At 45.5% G+C, this 22,258-nt stretch overlaps 1 protein-coding gene across 11 annotated transcripts in view; it reads left to right on the top strand.

Moving 5' to 3' along the window:
• FOCAD (focadhesin) overlaps positions 1–22,258 on the top strand; it is a 211,513-nt gene that overhangs the window by 141,303 nt on the left and 47,952 nt on the right. For all 11 annotated transcript variants that reach the window (XM_032797563.2, XM_032797567.1, XM_032797566.2 and 8 more), the window contains 2 exons: positions 16,419–16,511; positions 19,826–19,914. In XM_032797563.2, coding sequence (XP_032653454.1) covers positions 16,419–16,511; positions 19,826–19,914 — 182 coding nt within the window. The remainder of the gene's footprint in view (positions 1–16,418; positions 16,512–19,825; positions 19,915–22,258) is intronic.

Genomic DNA, 22,258 nt, shown 5'->3' with positions numbered 1-22,258 from the left:
TTCTAATCCTTTGTCTCTCATACTGCAGCCCATGGAGGCTCAGGACGTAGGAGAGGACACAGAAACTGGCACAAACCAAGAAACTGCGTCTCCTGCTCACAATTCTTCCTCCCTAGATGAGGCTATTATGCCCTCACTACCAGCTTCAGCAGATGATTTCAAGCAGTTTCAGAGCTGTTTAAGCAGGTCACTCACAGCCAGGACATCCTGCTAAAGGAGGTACAGACAAACCAGCACAAGCTGGTACAAATACTACAGCCATCATCTCCCTCCAAAATCGCTCTTCCTATTAACAATGCCATCTTAGATCCAGCGGAGACCGTTTGGCAGACACTGGCCTGAATTCCGCCAGCATGCAAAAGAGCGGATAGAAAGTACTATGTACCCTCAAAAGGGGCAGACTTTCTCTTTGCACATCCACCCCCCAGCTCCTTAATGGTCAATGCTGCAAATCAGCGCGGCAAACAACCACAGTTTAAACAACACCACAGGAGAAAGAGCACAAGAGACTAGACACGTTTGGGCGTAAAGTGTACTCTTCAGGCATCCTACAATTCAGAGTGGCCAATTATTCTGCATTGTTGGCAAAATATTACTACGATAACTACAGGAAACTTAGTTTGTTCACAGCAGAGCTCCCAGAGGAGAAACAGTCATAATTTCAAACCATCATCAATGAGGGTCAGCTGATAGCCAAAACAACCCTACTGGCGTCACTAGACACCGTGGATATGGCAGCCAGAACCACGGCCACAGTCATAGTAATGTGCTGGGCATCCTGACTACAGGCCACGGGTATACCCAAGGAACTCCAAACAAAGGTGGTAGACCTACCTTTCAATTGAGAAAAGCTTGTCTCAAAGTCAACTGATGAGGTGTTTCATTCGATGAAGGACTCTCGGGCCACCCTTCGCACTTTGGGGATATATATCCCACCTGAGACGGGAAGAAGGTACTAGTTGTATCAAAGACTTAGAGACTCCTCTAACAGGCATCAACAACATCAGCCTTACAATAATCAATGGCAATGTTCACAGCATTGACGAATGCCCCAGTCACAGGCACCCACTTTCCAATTGGCTCCTCCAAAACCACAATTTTGAAAAGTTGGTCGAGGATTTGAACAACCCTCCTCACAAGATAGCACCTGTGCCTGACCCGTCCCCAGTTTTTGGTCATTGACTTCGCCCTTTTTATCACATCTGGATCTGAATAACATCGGACCAATGGATTTTAGAAATAGGTCGGGATATACCATCCCTTTACCTCTCAATCACCTAATCTACCTCCTTCCACATCCCTCTTCAGGGACCCTTCTCACGAGCACCTGTTACGACAAGAAGTCAATCATCTTCTACAACTAGGTGCCGTGGAATGAGTTCTATCGAAATTCAAAGGGAAGGGATTCTACTCCCATTATTTCCTGACTCAGAAGAACAACGGTGGATGGAGAACTATCCTGGAACTAAGGAAGTGCAACAAGTTTGTATGCTCCCAAAAGTTCAAAATGGTCACATTGGACACGATTCTCCCAGTGCTGCAACAGGGAGACTGTTTTTCAACCCTCAACCTCCAAGATGCTTATTTCCATATCACCATTCATCCCACTCACTGGAAATTTCTGCATTTCATGGTAGGACAGGAACACTTCCAGTACAGAGTACTACCATTCGGCCTATCCACTCCACCAAGAGTTTTCTCCAAAACCCTAGCTCTGGTAGCAGCACATCTATGCAAACGGGGAATTATGAAGTTCCCCTACCTGTACTATTGCCTTCTCAGAGGCCCAACTTGACAAGAAACAATGGTCACAGTCCAGACCGTTATCACACTGTTTCAGGAGCTAGGGTTACAGATAAACGAATGGAAATCAACTGTAATCCTGGTCCAACAACTGGACTTCATCTGCGCACACCTCAGTGCCATAGAAGCCAAGGCATCCCTGCCCCCAGCGGGATTCACAGCTCTCACAAAGCTTATCTCCAAGGTATGAGCCAGCCCCCAAGTACAGACTAGTGCTGTCCTGCAACTACTAGGACACATGGCAGCTACAACGTTCATGGTATGACACAGAAGACTACATATGCAGTGCCTACACGGCTGGTTAAGCACGGTATACATACCCAGCAAACAAAGCGTACACAAATGACTTGCAGTACCACCCAGTGTCCTGGACTCTTTACCATGGTGGACAAGACCACAAAACGTTTGTATGGGCATCCCGCTTCAACAGGAACACGCATCAGTTGTGATCACCACAGATGCCTCACTGATATATTGGGGCACACGTATGAATCAATTCAAGGCAGCTAGTCTCCGATGGAGACTCAGTTACACATCAACTTACTAGAGCTACGTGTAATCTGCAGTGTCTCCAGGCATTTCCTGTCTCATATAAAGAACAAGTCCATTTGGATTTTGACTGACAATATTGCATGCATATTTTACATCAACTGCCAAGGAGGAGCTTGTTCACACTTGCTATGCACCGAAGCCATGAAACTGTGGAACTGGTGCATACAACGCAACATAAACATCTTGGCATCCTACCTACTGAGTTGTCAGAATGCGATGACGGACACACTCAGCAGGTACTTCTCCCAAGACCACGAATGGGAGTTGAATGATGAGGTTCTGAAATCAGTCTTCAACCGGTGGGGCATTCCCATTATCGACTTGTTTGCATCCTCGATGAACTGCACATGCGCAACGTTCTGTACACATGTGAGACTGGGACCACGATCACTGGAGAACACCTTCCTCATCAAATGGGAGGTGCAACTCGAGTGCATTTCTACTGATTCTACTGATATCACGTGTGATACACAAGATGCGAATAGACAGGGCCAAAGTTATCCTCATAGTCCCAACATGGCCCAGACAAGCATGGTACCCTTACCTGATGCACCTGGCGGTATGCGCCCCACAAGCTTTCCCTCGTCATCTGGATCTGCTGTCTCAGTACAACAGTCGCACTCTTCACCCGAACCCAGAGATACTCCACTTACAAGCATGGCTCCTGCATGGTTCCGTCCTGATGAACTAACCTGCTTGGAACAAGTTAAACACCTATTATTAAACAGCAGGAAGTTGACGATGCATAATACCTGTTTTCAAAAATGGAAGAGGTTCTGTGTCTGGTGCCAATAAAAACCTTTGATGGGTGCTACCGCACCACTACCATTAATGCTGGAATACCTACTGGAGCTGAAAATGTCAGATTTAATAATGAACTCAGTCAAAGTCCTTGCTGCCATTTGTGCATTCCATCAGGGGATCGATGGAACCTCGATGTTTGCTCACCCAACTAATAAACGCTTCCTCAAGAGTGTCCTAAATGTTTACCCAGAAGTTCGGTGACCTGTCCCAGCATGGGACCTCAACCTGGTGCTGAAATGCCTCACCACACCACCATTTGAACCATTAGCCATCTGCTCCTTGCTACATTTATCTATGAAAGTGGCTTTTCTGGTCGCTATTACATATGCCAGATAGGTGGGAGAGATAGGGGCACTCATAGCTGAACCTCCAACACAGTATTCTTCAAAGACAAAGTCATGCTACATCCATACCCTAAATTCCTACCAAAAATAACTTAAGCATTTCATATGAACCAGCCAATACATCTCACTATGTTCTACTCTAAGCCTCATGGGACTCCAGCAGAGGCCGCCCTCCACACATTGAATGTTAGGGTGTGCTGGCGTTTTACATTGAAATTCCCTGGACTTTTCATCTCTGCTACCGGGCGCCCGAAAGGGGATGCTGTATCCACTCAGAGACTGTCTAAACGGATCTCCACATGCATTCAAATGTGCTGTTGTACCCGGAATACAGAACCACCTGAACGCATTAGAGCACATTCTACTCAATCTGTTTCAACCTCAATAGCATTCCTAAATAAAGTTCCAATACTAGAGATTTGTCAAGCGGCCACTTGGGCCTCCATCCACGCATTGCTGAGCACTGTGCAATCACTCATGACTCCAGACCTGACACTATAGTGGGCCTCACAGTACTTACTTTAATGACTCAAATGAACCCGAAGTCCCCCCATCACTATGAAGGGCACTGCTCTACAGTCACCTGAACTGGAGCACCCACAGGGACAGCACTTGAAGAAGAAGGGAAGGTTACTCACCTTGTGCAGTAACTGAGGTTCTTTGAGATGTGTGTCCCCATGAGTGCTCTACTACCCGCTCTTCTCCCTTCTACTTCAGAGTTCTCAAGAGGGACTCTGTGGTATAAAAGAAACTGGAGGACTTGGATCATGCGCGCACAAGTTACATGCAGCACCAACGGCACTGTGAGACCCGCGCAGGCACTGCAACATAAATCTCCGATCAGCGGTGCTGGGACACACCGACACCTGAAGTGTAGCAGCCACGTGGACATACATCTCGAAGAACTGTGTTACTGTACAGCGTGAGTAACCTTCCCTTGCCTGTGCAAACTCAACAAGGCTCCTTTGTGCATATGCATTCTGGTACAGTCTTTAATTAGATTATCAGATACTATTTTTTCTGCAGGACCCCTACTTCATTGACTGCATAGGATGGACCATACCTTAGGGACCAATATATATAATACATTCACACAATGAAATTGAGGCGCCATTTGTCACTTTTCAAAATATAAGCCATATCATTTATGTGTATGTGCATACTATATTTATTATTTTGTATGTATTATACAGGGACCAAGCAAGAACAGTACAAACCCAGAGTAATAAACAGTCTCTTCCCTGGAGAGCATACAGTATATACATAGAGCCTTGCATGGATACAAAATTTATATCTGCAGATGTAAAGCGGTTATCTGCAAAGCTGCCAGACTCTACCAGGAACTTTATCTGTTTTCTCTACCTCATGTGACTCTCTTATTCAAAATAACTGTAGTATTTTACTAAAGAAAGTGCTTCGAGTCTAACCTATGAAGCATGCTACTCAGCATTATAACACCTCCAAGGACACAGCCCTTAGCTAACATTAATGAAAAGACTTAAAATCAAAGTTAATTTGGGGGCAGCAAATATTAATTTATTTGATCTTTTACAGAAAAGATCAACCAAACAGTGCTCTGTGGTCATCTAATTGATTAGGGATTAGAGATTATCAGTGTAATGATAACCACCGTGGCACATTCAGGTTTGTCATTTTCTAGAGACTTATTCTGGGCTCACCACTGTGAATATTTACTTGGGGAATTGCAGTAATTGTATGTGGAAAATAAGTTGTGTAATTACATTTGTATTTTTGCATGTGGGGTTTGTTTTTGTTTTTTTTTTGAAAACAGAGTTCCAAATTTGTGATGAGAAGTGGGGCTTGAGGCCACCAAGTTTGTTGCGAGACTTATCCAATGTATAGACTAATGAGGTTCTGCTCTGTGTGTGTGCATATCTGAGCAAAAGATATAGGTTATGTATCCGAGGAGGAGGAATATTATGTAAATGGTTCCATGTGCTCAAGTATTTATAAAACAAAAACAAGTAAAAAAAAAAAAAAACGATTTTAGTGCAGTTTAAATGTAACTATAACAATAGCACAATGGTAATTGCTATTAAATCTTAAGGGACTAGGCTGTTACTGTTTATCTCCTAGATGCTATCCTAGCTGAGGCATTGGGTGCAGGTATAATATCTGTCAACAAGAATAGATTAAGACTCAGGGATATTTTTTTCTCCATGTTATTTGAGCTGGTTTTTCATAGGAAGCAGAACATGCCTTCAATAAACAGTGGTGTGTTTGAAGTATCGTATTGCCCTTTACTGGTCACTAGTGACTTGAAGGAGAAGCTTGTCTCTCCCCCGCAAGTGTTTGAGCGCTGTTTTATTGTTTGGTAAAGGAAGCTTGGCAATGTGCCTTTGAAAGAACATTCGAGTTACTGTAGTCACATTGGTCGAAGGTCACTTAAATCATGTGTGTCTACTTTATTATTTTCTAAAGGGCCCACCTCACCATTCATCTGGGCTGGTGTTGTGCAAGAAATCTCTTAAGGTTTATTGCTATCACTTGGGCTAGACTGGCCAATAATTACCTGCTACTGTTTCAGCAGTTTGGAATCATTATCTATGATGGGCTTACAGGGAATAATCCCTTTTAGGCTTCACTTGTCTTTATTATGAAAATGAATCAGTAGGAATAGTCACATATGTTCACATCATGGCCCATATGTTTTGATGGTTCTGTAAATGTATGCTTTGGGTTAGATCCATTAAAGCTGTTAAGCATTTACCCCGCTACTAATCTTTTATTTCCTTGGAGATGAAGTGGACTGTGTTTGTTACATACAAATGGTATCTGAAGCAGTCTTCTTTTGGTACAAAAGTACAGTGGCATTTTAATTCCTGATTGCTGGAGTGTCTTTAAAACAAAGAAGGCCTATTAGAACCAAATTCTTTAGCATTATTATGTATTATTATGATTACTTTTATTGTGATATTGCTATTAAGGTTTTGGGCCCACTTAGATTGTAAATTCTTTGAAGCAGGGACCACCTTTTTATTGTGTTTGTACAGCACCTAGCACAATGGGGTCCTGGTCCATGACTGAGGCTCCTAGGTGGAGCCCTGTGTGGGACTAGCGTAGAGCCCTGCAGCAGGACTAGGATCCCACAGGTCCTGCAGGACCCACTGCCATAATAGTGGGAACAGGATTAAAAAAAAGTCCCACACAGGGCTTTACTTCTAGGCACCATCACAATACAAATACTAGATGATGATGATGCTTAGGCACCACGCACACACACATAATGACAAACAGTCCCTGCTTCAAAGAATTTACAATCTGAATATGCTCTTCAGTTATACCATGATGAAATGTGTCTTTGTGAAACACAGGGAAGAACGCCCCATGCTCATTTTTGTACTGGTTTGGTTTTAGTATAATCACATAATTTAAAGGGTTTATGCAGCCTAATGTCTTGTAACATCAGGAGTTATATTTGGGATATATAAAGTGGGAAAATTCAGAACAATAGCCCAAACTATTTCTAGTATGCTCTTTTGTGCCTAGACAGTATTATCCTAAGTTCATATTGCCAAGAAACATACAAAATTAATAGGCTTTATTTTGCTGTTCTCATAAAATGTCACATGTCCCCTCTGCTGGTTATGTATCTGCAATGGATCATAGAATATCAGGGTTGGAAGGGACCTCAGGAGGTCATCTAGTCCAACCCCCTGCTCAAAGCAGGACCAATTCCCAACTAAATCATCCCAGCCAGGGCTTTGTCAAGCCTGACCTTAAAAACATCTAAGGAAGGAGATTCCACCACCTCCCTACGTAACCCATTCCAGTGCTTCAGCACTCTCTGAGTGAAAAAGTTTTTCCTAATATCCAACCTAAACCTCCCCCACTGCAACTGGAGACCATTACTCCTTGTTCTGTTCATTCTGGATGAATGAATGGACACTGTTCATAAAGAATGGTCCATAGCAGGGCAAATGCTGAGATAGAAAATTTATCCAAATCCCCTCTCTGACTTGGGTTTTATTGCATGGCTTCTGGTTTTACCCAGATTGACACCAGTTTTACAGGAGTCTGTAGCTGCATTCTTGCCTCTGACTTTTACAAATAGTTAACTAAAAAAATACAAACCCAGAAAAGTACAAAACCATAGAGGGTAGCTCCTTCTGTATTTTCCCAGAGCTCCCTGCACAACTTCTTTGCTTGTGTCTCATCTGACAGTGAAAACATCCTTATTTTAAGGTGTTAAGCCTAAATAGACTGTGCTGCATGTAGCTGGCTCCCTGCTGGTAATATCTACCTGAGCTGCTGCTGAATCTAAGCTGGAAATTCTCCTCAAAACGTCTGGCTGCCTGGCCTGGCAGGACCTTCCTAAGAACACCACTGGAGCAGGGTGTGGCAGACCTCCATGATCCCTTCCAGGGGGTTCGAAAAGACCTGTTCCATGGTCGAATACCAAAATTACATATTCACAAAGAATTTGCTAGTATTAGTGCTCTAGTTTGATCCAGCATCATCCAAGCCTGTTGGTACTTATAAATCCACAACGTTTCAGAGGTCATCAGGATGGTACATCCAATGTTGAGGGTATTAAATCCACCAGGGCGCTTTATAAAAAGCTGTGGTCATCAAGCAAGGGAAAATAAAGCCATTTGACTTGAGTGTCCGACTTCTGAGCAACAGTAAAGAACATCAGCCCTGACACTCTTGTAGATGCTCAACAGAGACTGAGAGTTATTCAAAGTAATACACCTCTAGTCCGATATAACGCAACCTGATATAACATGAATTTGGATATAACATGGTAAAGCAGCGCTGCCGGGGGGGGGGGGGGGGGGCTATGCACTCTGGTGGATCAAAGCAAGTTCAATATAATGCAGTTTCACCTATAACACGATAAGATGTTTTGGCTCCCAAGGACAGCATTATATCTGGGTAGAGGTGTAATTATTTAAAAAGAACCACTAGAGAAGATTGATGATCCTCTAACGAGGAAGGGACAAGATCAAAGATGTGACAAGACAGGCAAATAGCGTCTTGATTAATACTGAGATAGTTTGTTTTGGGTGAAGAATGAGGATATGTTTTGGAGGTAAGAGGCTTTTCTGGAGTTTTTCCTTTTTTGTTATCTCTATTTGATTATTTAAAACTGCTGGCTGTTGGAGTTAATTTATTTGTGTTTTAATATTAATTTTGTCAGTTATTGTAAGTCTGATTATTGGCAAGACACTCAGCTTTTGTGTGGGCATTGTTTTTAATGATCTAAATAAAGAAAAATAAAGAAGAACATCCCCTTTTTGTAGTCCATGAGGGAAGTAATGACATAAGACAAAGGAAATGCAAAAGAATCAAGGACAAGTTCAGGGATGAGAAAAGATAAGATATACTTGAACTCAGATAATTCTCTTGGTTATACTTTCCATGCCAAAGGAAAGGAGAAGACCAATGGATGTGCCAATAATGTAGAAAGAAGGTGTTTGGGTTCATAGAGCTTTGGACTGCTTTTCATGTTGAGCAGTGGCTACAGTCTGTGTAAGCAGAAAGAGTAGTAATAACTTTCTGGGATTAAGCCTCACAGCATTGTTTACTATATGTAGGCTTTTGACTAGGTATGATGTGCGTGATGTTGGTATGTGTGTAACGTGCGCGGCCGGGGCTCGACCCTCCCTGAGGGTGGAGGGGAGCCACACCAGCCTCGCTGCACGTAATCTGAGTCAGCCCTTTTCTTCAGGGCTGAGCGACGCGGCACAGTCGCTTGGGGGCTCCGGCCTTCGGCTGCAGAACGGAGCAACAATAAAGTCAGTTCAGGACCTCAGGCTCTCGGTCTCGGGGCTGAGGGCCGACAGTGTTCAGGGAGCTCAGGCCCTCTGGTCCAGGGCTGAGCAGTGGTACAGTTTAAAGGGGCCCAGCCCTTGGTTCGGGCAGGGCTCCAAACACAAAGTTACAGAGGCTCAGACTCTCTTGACTCAGGGCTGAGCAGACAACAATTCAGCCAGCTCAAGCCCTTTGGTGCAGGACTGAGCAGTGGTACAATTTAAAGGGGCCCAGCCCTTGGTTCGGGCGGGGCACCAAACACAAAGGTACAGGGGCTCAGACCCTCTTGACTCAGGGCTGAGCGAACAAACACTAGACTTAATGGCCTCCTCAGGCCAGGAGAGGGGGATTCTGCCACCCGAGGACGGGTGGCAGGGGGAACGCAGGCCCACCCACTCCACTGCTTTCCAGCCCGGGGCCCTAGTAGCAGTTGTCACTGCTGCAGGTGGTCAGTGGGGATCCTGACCGCAACACACTGCCATAGGTGAATCTGGGCTGGGCTCCAAGTGAGTGCTGCCGGACAGCTTTTATACTTCCAGGTCTCCTCCTGACCCTCTGAGGGGCGGGTTCACGGCCCTGTGGCCCCGCCCCCTTAGGTGTCTGGCAGGGCTCGACCCTCCTTGGGGAGGATGGGAGCCACACCACCTCGCTACACGTTCCCCCCCCACCCCCAAGTCTGGCTCCCGCTTGTCGGGGCCAGGCTTTTCCATCTCCCCAAGGCAGGATAGGAAGTCCGCGTTGGCATGGTCCTTACCTGCCCGATGGTGGATGGTAAATGCATAGGGCTGTAAGGCCAGGTACCAGCGCATGAGACGGGCTTTGTTATTCTTCATGCGCATTAACCATTGGAGGGGAGCATGGTCCGTGACGAGCGTGAAGGGAGCTCCCAGGAGGAAAAATCAGAGGGCCTCGCAGGCCCATTTCACCACGAGGGCTTCCTTTTCGGTTACAGCATAATTCCTCCCACTTCAGATGCATCCGTTTGGAGGATGAACCTTTTGTTGAAATCTGGGCTATACAGGACTGGTCCCTGACACAGACAATCCTGGAGTGTCCTGAAGGCAGCCTCGCATTTGGGGGTCCACTGCACCTGTCGGGGGCTATTCTTAGTTAGCAGCCCGGTTAGCGGTGCTGCAATAGACGCAAACTGCGGGGTGAACCGCCGGTAATACCCCTTGCTGAGGTCTAGGGTAGTAATAAACTGGGCGTCCCGAGGCGGCCCAGCAGCTCGTCCACCCGGGGCATCGGGTAGGCGTCGAAGCGAGAGATAGCATTTACTTTACGGAAATCTATACAGAACAGGCAGGTGCCGCCCGGTTTGGGCACCAAAACTACCGGACTGCGCCACTCGCTCCGGAATGTTTCGACAACCCCTAGGGCCAACATGGCCTGGACCTCCTCCTCGACCTCCTGACGCATCCGATACGGCAACGGCTGCGTGGTTTCACATATCTTCTTCCCTGGCTCGGTCTCGATCGTGTGACAGGTCAGGGTTGTGGAACCCGGTATTGCCGTAAAGGTTCTCCGGAATGCCTGCGGGAGACACTTGGCCTGCTTGCGCTGTTCCTCCGTGAGCGAGCTGCCAAGCGGGCGTTCGGCCAAGTCCTCTGTCTGGGCCATGTCGGGGCCCAGCTCCGGTTCGGGTGGGTAAGGGTCGATCAGCAGACCCTCCCGGTCACGTCAACCTGCTAAAGCCCTGGCGCGAACAGTTGCATTTTCTTCCGTCGATCTGCTTGGCAAACCTCATAGGTAACGGGCCCTAATCTCCGGGTTACTTCATAAGGACCCTGCCAGCGGGCCAATAACTTGGACTCACTTGAGGGCAGGAGCAGGAGAACCCAGTCCCCGGGGGCAAACTCCAGGACTTGTGCTTCCCGGTTGTAGCTTCGCCCCTGCTTCTCCTGGGCTACCCTGAAGTTCTCCCGCATCAGGGTCCCTGCCTGAGTAAGGTATTCCTGCAGCTGGAGGGCATACTTGAGGAGGCCTTGGGTTGGGGAGGCCGACTGTTCCCAGGTCTTCCGCATTAAATCTAGGAGGCCCCGCGGCCTGTGCCCGTACAATAGTTTGAATGGGGAAAACTTTGTTGACACCTGGGGAACTCCCGGACGGCCAGCAGCAGAGGAGGCAGGAACTGGTCCCAGTGGCGCAGTTCCTCCGGAGGGAATTTCTTCAGCATGTCCTTGAGGGTACGATTAAACCGCTCCACCAACCTGTCGGTCCATGGGTGGTACACGGAGGTGTGGAAGTGTTTCACCCCCAGGAGCTTGCAGACCTGTTTGAGCAGCCGGGACGTAAAATTAGTGCTTTGATCAGTTAGAATTTCTTTGGGTAACCCCACGCGGGCAAAAATCTTTACCAGTTCGCCCGCAATGGTCCAGGCGGGGATAGCCTCCAGGAAACGGGAGGCATAGTCTACGAGGACCAAGACGTACTGGGAACCGGCCGCGCTTCTGGGGAGCGGGCCCACCAGGTCCATGGCGACCCGTTTGAATGGGGTCTCGACCAGCGGCATAGGGACCAAGGGCGCTTTGGGTACCCGGGGCGGGGCGGCCAACTGACACTCCGGGAAGGAATTGCAGTACCGCTTCACGTCTTGCTAGAGTCCTGGCCAGAAGAACCAGCTCAGGATTCGGGTGAGGGTCTTCTCGTGCTCTAGATGTCCGGCGGCCAGCACGTCGTGGGCCAATCTCATCATGGCCTGCCAGTGGCAGCGGGGACGAGCAGTTGCGTCCGCGGCTCCCGCATGCGGGGGTCCCGATTGACCCGATAGAGCCTGTCTCGGCGTAGTTCGAAGTGGGGCTACTGCATAGCCTGATGAGGATTGATAACCGACCCGTCGACCGCCACAAGTTGCTCGTAGGCCCGGCTGAGGGTAGGGTCTGCCTGCTGGTCTCAGCAGAAATCAGTATCAAAGCGGGGTTCGGAAGGGGGCTCCTCCTGTAGGCCCCTGGCTTCTTGGTCTTCTGCGTCACCCTCCTTGACATCCTCCGCGGCCTCCGGTGGGGGTTACTGGGGTTCGGCTTCTAAGGCCGGCATGGACCGGAGGACCTCCTTGAAGGTGGGCCAGTCCCGCCCCAGAATCACGGGGTAGGCTAGTCGGGGGACCAAGCCGACTACTAACGGTTGGGTGATGCCATTCACAGTTAGCAGGACCCGAGCACTCGGGTAGGGCCGGACTTCCCCGTGAATACACTGCAGATGAATCTGGCCCAAGCAGGCGTCAGCCGGGGGTCCCAGGGCCTGGCGAATCAACGTTTGGCCACAGCCAGAGTCAATTAGGGCCCGCGTGGCTTGGTCCCCAACGACCGCCGGGACCATAAGTTTGGGTGGCTGTGGTAGTCGGGCCCGGCCTTCCCCTGCACAGGCCTGCCCAAAGCTACACTCCATTTCGGGGCAGTCCCGTTGTAGGTGCCCAGCTTTCCCACATCTGAAGCAGGGTCTGACCTCTGGGCGTCTGCTCCGGGGAATGGCGGCTCTGGGACTTCGGCGGGGAAGCTCCAGCAGCTCCTCGTTGTAGCGGGCGCAGGGAATCTCCGACCAGTGAGGGCAACTGCCCTGGGCCCCAGCAGCTTCCTTGTCACGAGCACCCTCTGGCAGGTCTGCTCCCGATGGCGGCTGGGCTCCAAGTGAGCACTGCCAGCCGGCTTTTATACTTCCGGGTCGCCTCCTGACCTTCTGAGGGGCAGGTTCACGGCCCTGTGGCCCCGCCCCCTTAGGTGTCTGGCGGGGCTCGACCCTCCCTGGGGACGAGGGGAGCCACACCGGCCTCAGTATACGTAATCTGAGTCAGCCCTTTTCTTCAGGGCTGAGCGACGTGGCACAGTCGCTTGGGGGCTCCGGCCTTCGGCTGCAGGGTGGAGCAACAATAAAGTCAGTTCAGACCTCAGGCCCTCGGTCTCGGGGCTGAGGGCCGACAATGTTCAGGGAGCTCAGGCCCTCTGGTCCAGGGCTGAGCAGTGGTACAGTTTAAAGGGGCCCAGCCCTTGGTTTGGGCAGGGCACCAAACACAAAGTTACAGGGGCTCAGACCCTCTTGACTCAGGGCTGAGCGGACAACAGTTCAGGCAGCTCAAGCCCTTTGGTGCAGGACTGAGCAGTGGTACAGTTTAAAGGGGCCCGGCACTTGGTTCGAGCGGGGCACCAAACACAAAATTACAGGGGCTCAGACCCTCTTGACTCAGGGCTGAGCGGACAAACACTAGACTTAATGGCCTCCTCAGGCCGGGAGAGGGGGATTCTGCCACCCGAGGACGGGTGGCAGGGGGAACGCAGGCCCACCCACTCTACTGCTTTCCAGCCCCGAGCCCTAGTAGCGGTTGTCACTGCTGCAGGTGGTCAGTGGGGATCCTGACCGCAACACACTGCCATAGGTGAATCTGCAGTCTGACTAGAGTCGGCTGCCCCCGGGCTACTTCCAGTATCCCCCTCCGGGCCTACCTGGTCCGTGGTGTCAGCTCCTGGGAAGTCCAGCAACATAGGTTCCTCACAGCCAGGGCTGGGCGGCAGGTCCGGCAGTTCCTCCGGGAAGTCCGGCCAGGCTTGCTCCGGGGGTTCCTCAGGGTAGCAGCAGAGATGGGGAGGCTCCGGCCGCTCCTCGTCGTAGCGGGCGCAGGGAAGCTCCGGCAGCTCCTCGTCATAGCGGGCGTGGGGAAGCTCCGGCCAGTCAGGGCAACTGCCCTGGGCCCCAGCAGCTTCCCAGTCACGCGCACCCTCTGGCAGGTCTGCTCCTGACGGTGGCTGGGCTCCAAGTGAGTGCTGCCGGTCGGCTTTTATACTTCCGGGTCACCTCCTGACCCTCTGAGGGGCAGGTTCACGGCCCTGTGGCCCCGCCCCTTTAGGTGTCTGGCAGGGCTCAACCCTCCCTGGGGAGGAGGGGAGCCACACCGCCTCGCTGCAATGTGTAACAGAGAATCTGGCATGTTCTTTTAATTTAAAAATGAGAAGTATAGACCTTAAAAAGTGGATATGGAAATATATCCCATCTCACCCAGCCTGACATGTTTTCTTTTCCTTTATTAATAATGTATTACCTTGGTAACCTCTGATATTAAATAACTTGTTTCCAGTGGACTCCAGTGGCTGTCATGACATTTGTTTTGTTTTTAGTAAAGGCAGACAGTAGACATAATTGGACACTAGCAACAACAAAAATTAATTCTTTCTGACCACCATGGAATATTGTGACATAACAATGCACAGCAATCATTTAAATTACAGAGCTTGCTTTTGTTGTGGGCCTGAAAACACTGCTGTTAAAAAGGGGGTGGTGAGGGAACCAAACCGTGATCCTCCATCTTCTTTTAATAACATATTGTTATAATTAAGGTGCTAAACAGAGAGAGAAAAATATTGTACTATTCAGTTGTTAGTATTTTCTCTGCTTGTTTAGTAAACTCATTTCTATAAACTTGTAAATTCTAACAAACCAAAATTTCTTTAACGTTGATTTTTATTAAAAATGTCATTCAGAGGAGTCTGTCTTGATGATTGGGTATGTAGGGTGGGAAACTGAGTCAGAAGTAAACCCGATTTAGGCTTATATCAATTTTCACCTTTATACAATTTCAGACAGAATTATTGTTCCTTGGTATCTGGACATAAATTTAAGATAGACAGATAATAACAGACAAGACAGAATAGGTAAATGGGCCCAAGTTACCACATTAAGGGACACTGAGAAGTGCTTCCATGATGGTTGTCGCCTCCCCTGATCTCCTGGTTTGGTCCTTCAGTCCCATCCTTCAGTTTCTGATGCAGTGCTTCTCCAGTTTGGGCCCATGTTAACATGGATCCTTATAAATCTTCATATTACAAATTGTTTATCTTTATCCAGTTGGCTTTTAGCATATCGCCACTTGATTATTTTTTTTAGTGTAACCTATACATTACACATGTCCGCAAGGACTTGATGCCAGCCGCTTCAAGGAGTGGCGCACGGCACAAGGGTGGCAATCCTGCAGTTGTAGTTTGCCCACTCCTGGCCTAGAGGTAGGCCGGGGGGGCAGGCACGGGCTGCAGGAAATAGCCCTCAGAGCCGTGTGTTTGAGACCCCTGCATTACAGTGCAGCTAGCTACTTTCTGGTGCAGTACAATAGCTTTAGTAAACAAACTGTTGTTAAGCTGCACGAATGGTTAATAGAGGCAGGCTCTGCGGAGATGAACAGCCGGATACCAATTTACCAATGGATAGAAAATGAAGTTGTTGTTAAGACCACTTATCTTGTCTTGATTTCAGCTGTGAAATTTCCAGTCTGAGTTTTAAGCTAGAATATTTCATAGATAAATTCCTTTGTTTAAAAAAATGCTCGTCTATAAAGATTGGGTCCAAATCTACTCTGTTGCCTGACTGCAGCTATCTTGACTAATAACCCCACCTTCCATAGCCTCCTTAAAACTCACCACTTTGATTAACCTGCCACAACTAATTTCCATTTTTGCTATTTACTTCTGTTCTTGTGTGTAACATAGCACTTCTAAAATAGAACCTGAATTTTAAGAAAAAACAAATTTGGAACTGTCAAGCCAAACCACAATTGCAAATAAAAGCGAACTAAATCACTGTCTATTCTGCTGCATCCCTTGTTTGTTATATGTTTAGTTTAGGGCCCAAACCTGCCCACGCTACTAAGTTTAGTTCTTCCTACTGGGAATAATGCACTGACCTCCCTGGGATCAATTTATCAATTCAATAGCATTTGAATATTGAAATAGCATCCATCAGCATAGTATCTAAGTGCTGCTGTAAACTAATCATAGCAGTGAGTATTGTACTTGGATGTTTGTAGGATCAGCGCATTAATTTGTAAACTCTTCTGAGCATATGGACATTGTCTTGTGCTTGTAAAGCATGTAACCTTCATGACACTGCAGAAATTGTAATTGAATTCAGTGGCATTTCAGTTGTGTGGCTGAAGCAGAGTTTGACCTATTAAACTTAATACCATTCTGTTAAAAAACTTTCAAGTACACCTTCAGTTAGCTAGTTTGTCTTTAGCTTTAGTATTTTATTTTTCTTTGGACAGTTAAGTACAAAAAAATTAATTTGTTTTTTTTCTTAAAATGCTAGCGATGGATGTAAATCACATTCTTGTTAAATTAATACTAATATAACTTAAGGCCTGTTTGGTTTGTCATGCAGGTTAGTATCCAGCCTTCTGAATGGCACCGCTCTCTCCTTCTTCCTCAATGCTGGCTGGGATTTATGAGTAGAACATACCATGCAGTTTTACAGGTAATTTGAGTTGTATGGTGTTTTGTGTATTTTTCAGTTTTACCCTCAAGGACTTCCCTGGAAATATCAACATTTTTTTTAGAAAGACTCTGCATTTCAACTTGAATGCAAGCAAATTAAATAAACATAAGGCAGGTCATCAGGTTAAAGGTTAATAAGAGTTCAGCCACAGCCAGTGTCTGGTGGAGGCAAATTTTGCAAAGGTCTGGTTCCTGCTCAAGAACTGACACTCCTAGCCTTACTCCTGTTCAGATTCCTACTGGAGTCGATGGTTCAGCCTGTGTATCACTATTAGAATTTGGGCTCTGACCTTGAATTGTAATCAATTATTCATTATTAAAAGGAATTGTATGAAAATACTGGAGAGTGGGACAATACGGATAGAAAACACACACACACACACACACACACACACACACACACACACACACACACACACACACACACACACACACACACACACACACACACATGTTTGGGGCAGTCCCTCAGAGTGGAATAAAGTGCTATAGGATTTTTAATCTCTGTAACAAGCACTAACTGACTGTGAATTTGGGAAGTCCTCCTTGACATGCATTCAAGCCAGTATTAATGAAAAACTCCACGTCAATCTCATGAGTCACCCCAAACAGCAGTTTCTAATACTCATTGNCCCCCCCCACCCCCCTCTTTCTCTTTGTAATCCTTTGTTTCAGTCAGGACTAGAAAGAGAAATACTGTCGTATTATAAGAGAGACTGTACTGGCAGTATTTCTGACCCACCCCAAAGCAGGAAGTACTGGAAATTTGACCAGAGAATCTGTTCCAGTAAGATTATGCAGCCTGATTTCCAGACCACAGACGTTGCAATCTATAAAATTGTAGCAATAAATAGCTTCCCTGTCAAAAGCAATGTATGGTTGGCTTTGTCCTGCTATCAAGGATGATTCATGTTTTCTCCCATGTATGTCATGTGATACTGGACACTTTCATAGTCTGAGCAGCTCAGACTGCTGAGTAAATTCCAAAAGTTTCATGGAAGGTATCATCTTTGGTGAGGTAATGTAACAGAATTTATACATGAATGAGGGACCATTAGAGATACCATTTTCAAAGCAAATCACTTTTTAGTTAGCACTGAATTGTCAGGTTTAAACACTGCTAGTTCTGTTTTGAAACAAGGCTAACCTACTTTTTAAATAGTAATTTTAGGTCTTAACTGTAGAGAGTAGTACTTGTTGCCTATATTTTGTTATTCTCCTCTTTCATCCGTCTACCTCAAACACTAAGATTTTGTGAAAAGAACAACTTTTACCAGCTCTGTTTCTGAAATCCTCTCTAGGATTTTCTGTCATTTACTGGAGCACTGAAGCATACCATTGTGCCTTTGAAGTTTGCTCCCATATATTTATTTGCTCCTCTTTTCAGAGAACTAGAATAATTATACCTTATGCTTCTGTAGCGCTTTTCATCTGATGCTGTAAAAGCACTTTACAAATATAAGTTACCATAGTTAGTTCAAACAAATAGGTAGTTTAGTATGCCTATGAGGAAGTGAGGGAGTTTTATACCCATTTTACAGATTGAGAACTGAGGCACAGAGAGCCTAAGGGCTCAGTCCTGCAAGGTGCTGAGCACTCTATACCCAGTCTAGCAAAACACTTATGTATGTGTGTTGCTTTAAGTACCTGAGAAGTCCCATTGAGAGTATGTACATGCTTAAGTGCCTTGCAGGACTGAGCCTTAAAGGTATGTCTACACTGTAGCTGGGAGTGAGCCTTCTAGGCCAGGTAGACAGTCTCGTACTAGCGGACAGGTGTACTAATAATAGCAATGTGGATATTGCTGCACTGGCAGAGACTCAGGCTAGCCACCCAAGCTCAGACCCACGGGGTCAAGTGAGCTTTCACTCGAGTGGCTAGCCTGAGCCTCCATTGGTACAGCAACATCCATTTCACTATTTTTAGTACATTGGCTCAAGCCCCACTCAAGGCATACTCCTAGCCGCAGTGTAGATATACCCACCGTGATTATGGTCATATAGGCCTGAACTTAGCAATGTGCACAAACATATGCTTAGGTGCTTTGTGGAACTGGAATGGACTTAAGTACTTTAATGTACATTAAGGACTTTAATGTACTTAAAGTTGAGGATGTGTTTAGATGCTCTACTGAATCCGTGAATTAGAGAATCAGTGACGGAGCTGGGAACGGAATGTAGGAGTTTTGACTCCTGGTCCTGTGTCTAACTACTACAGTCAGATTTCTTTATTTAGTCTCAGTGCTTGTTTATAAGGAGTTTTAGTGCATAGTAGGACAGAATATGAATTTACCGCAAATGAGCTGGCTATGTGACCTTGTTGCCACACACTAACGGTTCCACAGCGTGCTTGAAATGAAAGTGGGTCAGAACATGTTATCGATTCTGTTGTTGTGCACTAGAAGTTCCATAGTGTGCTTTGATGTACTTCCCTTTTAAGTGCACTGTGGAACTTTTAGTGCGCAGCAGCAGCAGGGTCCATGTGGTCAGTTAGTACGTGGCAAGCTAGCTAGCCGAAGATTCACACCGTGGCTTGCCATGCACTAACTCTTTGTATAGACAAGCCCTGATTCACATTTGGTTAATGACATTTGGATTTTGCAGAGATTACTCTCTTGTGTTCTCAAGTTTTCAAGATTATCCCACGTAAAGATGTTGAATGTTTGAAAAACAGTGCTTGTGCTCATATATTTTCCATCAAGACTTAATAAAATCAGTGGTTACCTTGGGGGTGGAGGCTAAACCTAGACACCCATTCTCAGTCTCGTACTGAACAGATTTGCTTAACCCCCTCTCAGATCTCAAAAGCATTCCATAAACCACTGTGGGGAATCCAATAGCACATCCTTTGAGGCACAGCTAGAACTGGCATGAAGGATTGCAAAGAGGACAGTCAGTGAGTAAAAGGTTGAGAAATTCTGGTTTAAATGATGCATTAAGTAAACAATAGGTTTTGTTGTCATTGTGCCTTTGGTTTCCAAATCTTCTTCCCTGTGGGATACAAGTTTGTTGATCCTTCTTTGTTACGAGGGAATAAGTTTCCTTCCATCATTAGGAAGCTGGAACCATTTTCTGTCTATAGCAACCACTGCACTCTTCCCAGAATCAAAAATTGCAATTCTTTCACTGAATATATTGTATATTACAATAGGATGTAGTATCAAGAACAATTAGGTCCAGTCATGACATGGATCTCAAGGAAAAGGTTACATCTGTTACACAAGTGTTCCCCGCAGAAATCTCAGGATTATTACCCATGCAAGATCTCCTTCTGATTTATGTTGTGATTCTGCAGGGGAGACAGGCAGAGCTGGAGATGCAGTTAAAACATGGAAAAGAGGATCCTGAAGAGGTGCAGTACAAACAATTTACAGCCTGGCTCTGGTAAGAGAATCACTGTCTGCTCCTCATCACTTGTAACTGCAAGTGAGGGGGGCAAAAGGGTGGAGATACTTCAAAGGCTTTAATCTTGCAAGTTTAATCATCAGTATGAGTGCTAATGAGAAAAAACAGACATGATCTCTAATTTTACAGATATGATCTCTAATTTTAAAAAAGATGGAGAGAAGAGAGTGTAGGAAAGGATGCTTATATTCACAGATAGCTAATACTTTGCAGTTTATGAAACCTAGTAGTGACAGTAGCTGGAAGGAATTGAAAACTGCAGTTATTTTATATCCTGCTATATGAAAACCTTTTGCTCAGTGCATAATTGAGTAACAGACACAAAAAATATGCTGTCTTTATTGAATATGACTTTATATCATGTCAAGGCTTACATTTCTTGTAAAGACAGTCTTGGAGGAGGGAGGTTGGGGGTGCATTCTCAGATACCATGGTGATGAGCGCAATATAAAACTTAAGTGTGTGTGTGTGTGTGTGTGTGTGAAAGAAGTGTACTCTCGTCCAGATCTTCAGCTGGTGTAGTTCCATTGAAGTCAATGGAGCTATATTGCTTTTACAGCAGATGAGGATTTAGTCATGTGTTTATTATAGATGTCTTTATTTCTCTCTCTCTGTGTGTGTATTTTATATGCATGTGTACACTTACACACAGTCAGGATGGTCCTTACAATAAATTTAAACTGTGAATTGGTATAAAGCCATAGTCGATAAGGAAAATGTAATTTCTTAGTTATTTTATTCAACTAAGCACTGAGTATATAGTTGGTAAAATGGGCCTAATTCTCTCTTCTCTTGAAGCAGATTTTTGCCAGTGGCACTGTATTTGATCCTCTGTGTCCCGTCAGGTATAAAGAGAAAAGTGTATGCTCTCCTAGAACTTCTGAGATACGATGAAAGTAGAAGACATTCTTGCAAAATTGCTTTTCAGGTCAGGGGACCAACAAAATCTGCCTTAACCTCCTCTCCCCAGTATTTGTAATTGCTTGACCTAAGCTATTAAATTAAACAGTTTTTTAAAAAGTGATTTAAATTTGTGCATGTGCAGATGCAAGTGCTAAGTCAGCAACGGAACTGGGCTCCCAATTGTACGGTTGAGTCTCTAGGCCTTTCCTCACGGGCTCAGACCTGTAAGGTGCTGAATACCCTTAATTCTCATTAACTTAAAAAGAGATTTGAGGTGCTGTGCACCTTACAGGATCAGATGAGGGTAAAAGGAGGGGCCAGCACTCAGAGGACCTATTAGGTATTTATCACTACGGCCCACTCTGAAATCTGACCTTGACATTTCCAACAGTGGAGAGGGCAATACTGAATTTTACTATTTAATGCATTTTTGCACCATTATATTGGTTGTGCCATTCGGTGTAAATGCTTTCAACTTAGGTGGGTTTTTTTTTAGCGACTGTACAAAAACAAATATTGTGCTTAAAATGAAACATTGATTTTATTCTTTAAAGTATGAATGACCTATACACTTTGTTTTATAGCTACAATTTCAAACATTTTATTATGTGTTGTAGAAATTTGATTGAAGGATAGGTATCTTTTTGGGTTGGATGACAGTCCTAGTTAAGATTTACTACTTCATATTGTAAGTTGTGGTCTATGGGATTTATATATTAAAAAAAACTTGTCAGTATAAAAGATTTATGGCAGCTCATCCTCTGGATATGAATGCAAAACTAAACAAATGAAGTCAAGTAATGTGTTGTAAATTGATCACAGTAACATAGAAAGTATTCTAAGTGACCCTATAGCTTTCATTTCAATAAATTTAGACTTTTGCACCACCTGATAGCTTAACCACACGTAGTTGTGTTCTGGACTATAATAAATGTTGGATAAATGGTTATAGTTCTCCATTGTAGAATATTTTCATTTTATTAGGTTGGGGCGTAGAACATTGACCTGGAAAGCTATCTGCAATAACTAGATGATCAGATTTATGACTGCTGCATGAATTTCTATTTTCCACAATGTAGTATAAAATCAGATAAGAGCCTTTTTAGAGGACAGTTTTAATGGATTTAAAGATGTGAAAAATACAAGATGGTACGTGACAATTTTTACTAGTTTACACTAAGTTTTATAAAGTAAGTATTGGATGTGATGTTTGCTAACTGTGGCCTGGTCTACACTACGTGTTTAAACCGATTTTAGCAGCGTTAAACCAATTTAACACTGCACCCATCCACACAACGAGGCCCTTTATATCGATATAAAGGGCTCTTTAAACCGGTTTCTGTACTCCTCCCCGAAGAGAGGAGTAGCGCTGAAATCGGTATTGCCATGTCGGATTAGGGTTAGTGTGGCTGCAAATCGC

The sequence above is a fragment of the Chelonoidis abingdonii genome, chromosome 6, assembly GCF_003597395.2.
Source record: "Chelonoidis abingdonii isolate Lonesome George chromosome 6, CheloAbing_2.0, whole genome shotgun sequence".
NCBI lineage: Eukaryota > Metazoa > Chordata > Testudines > Testudinidae > Chelonoidis > Chelonoidis abingdonii.
The sequence above is the reverse complement of the archived record's forward strand: the minus strand, read 5'-3'. Positions and strand labels throughout refer to the sequence as shown.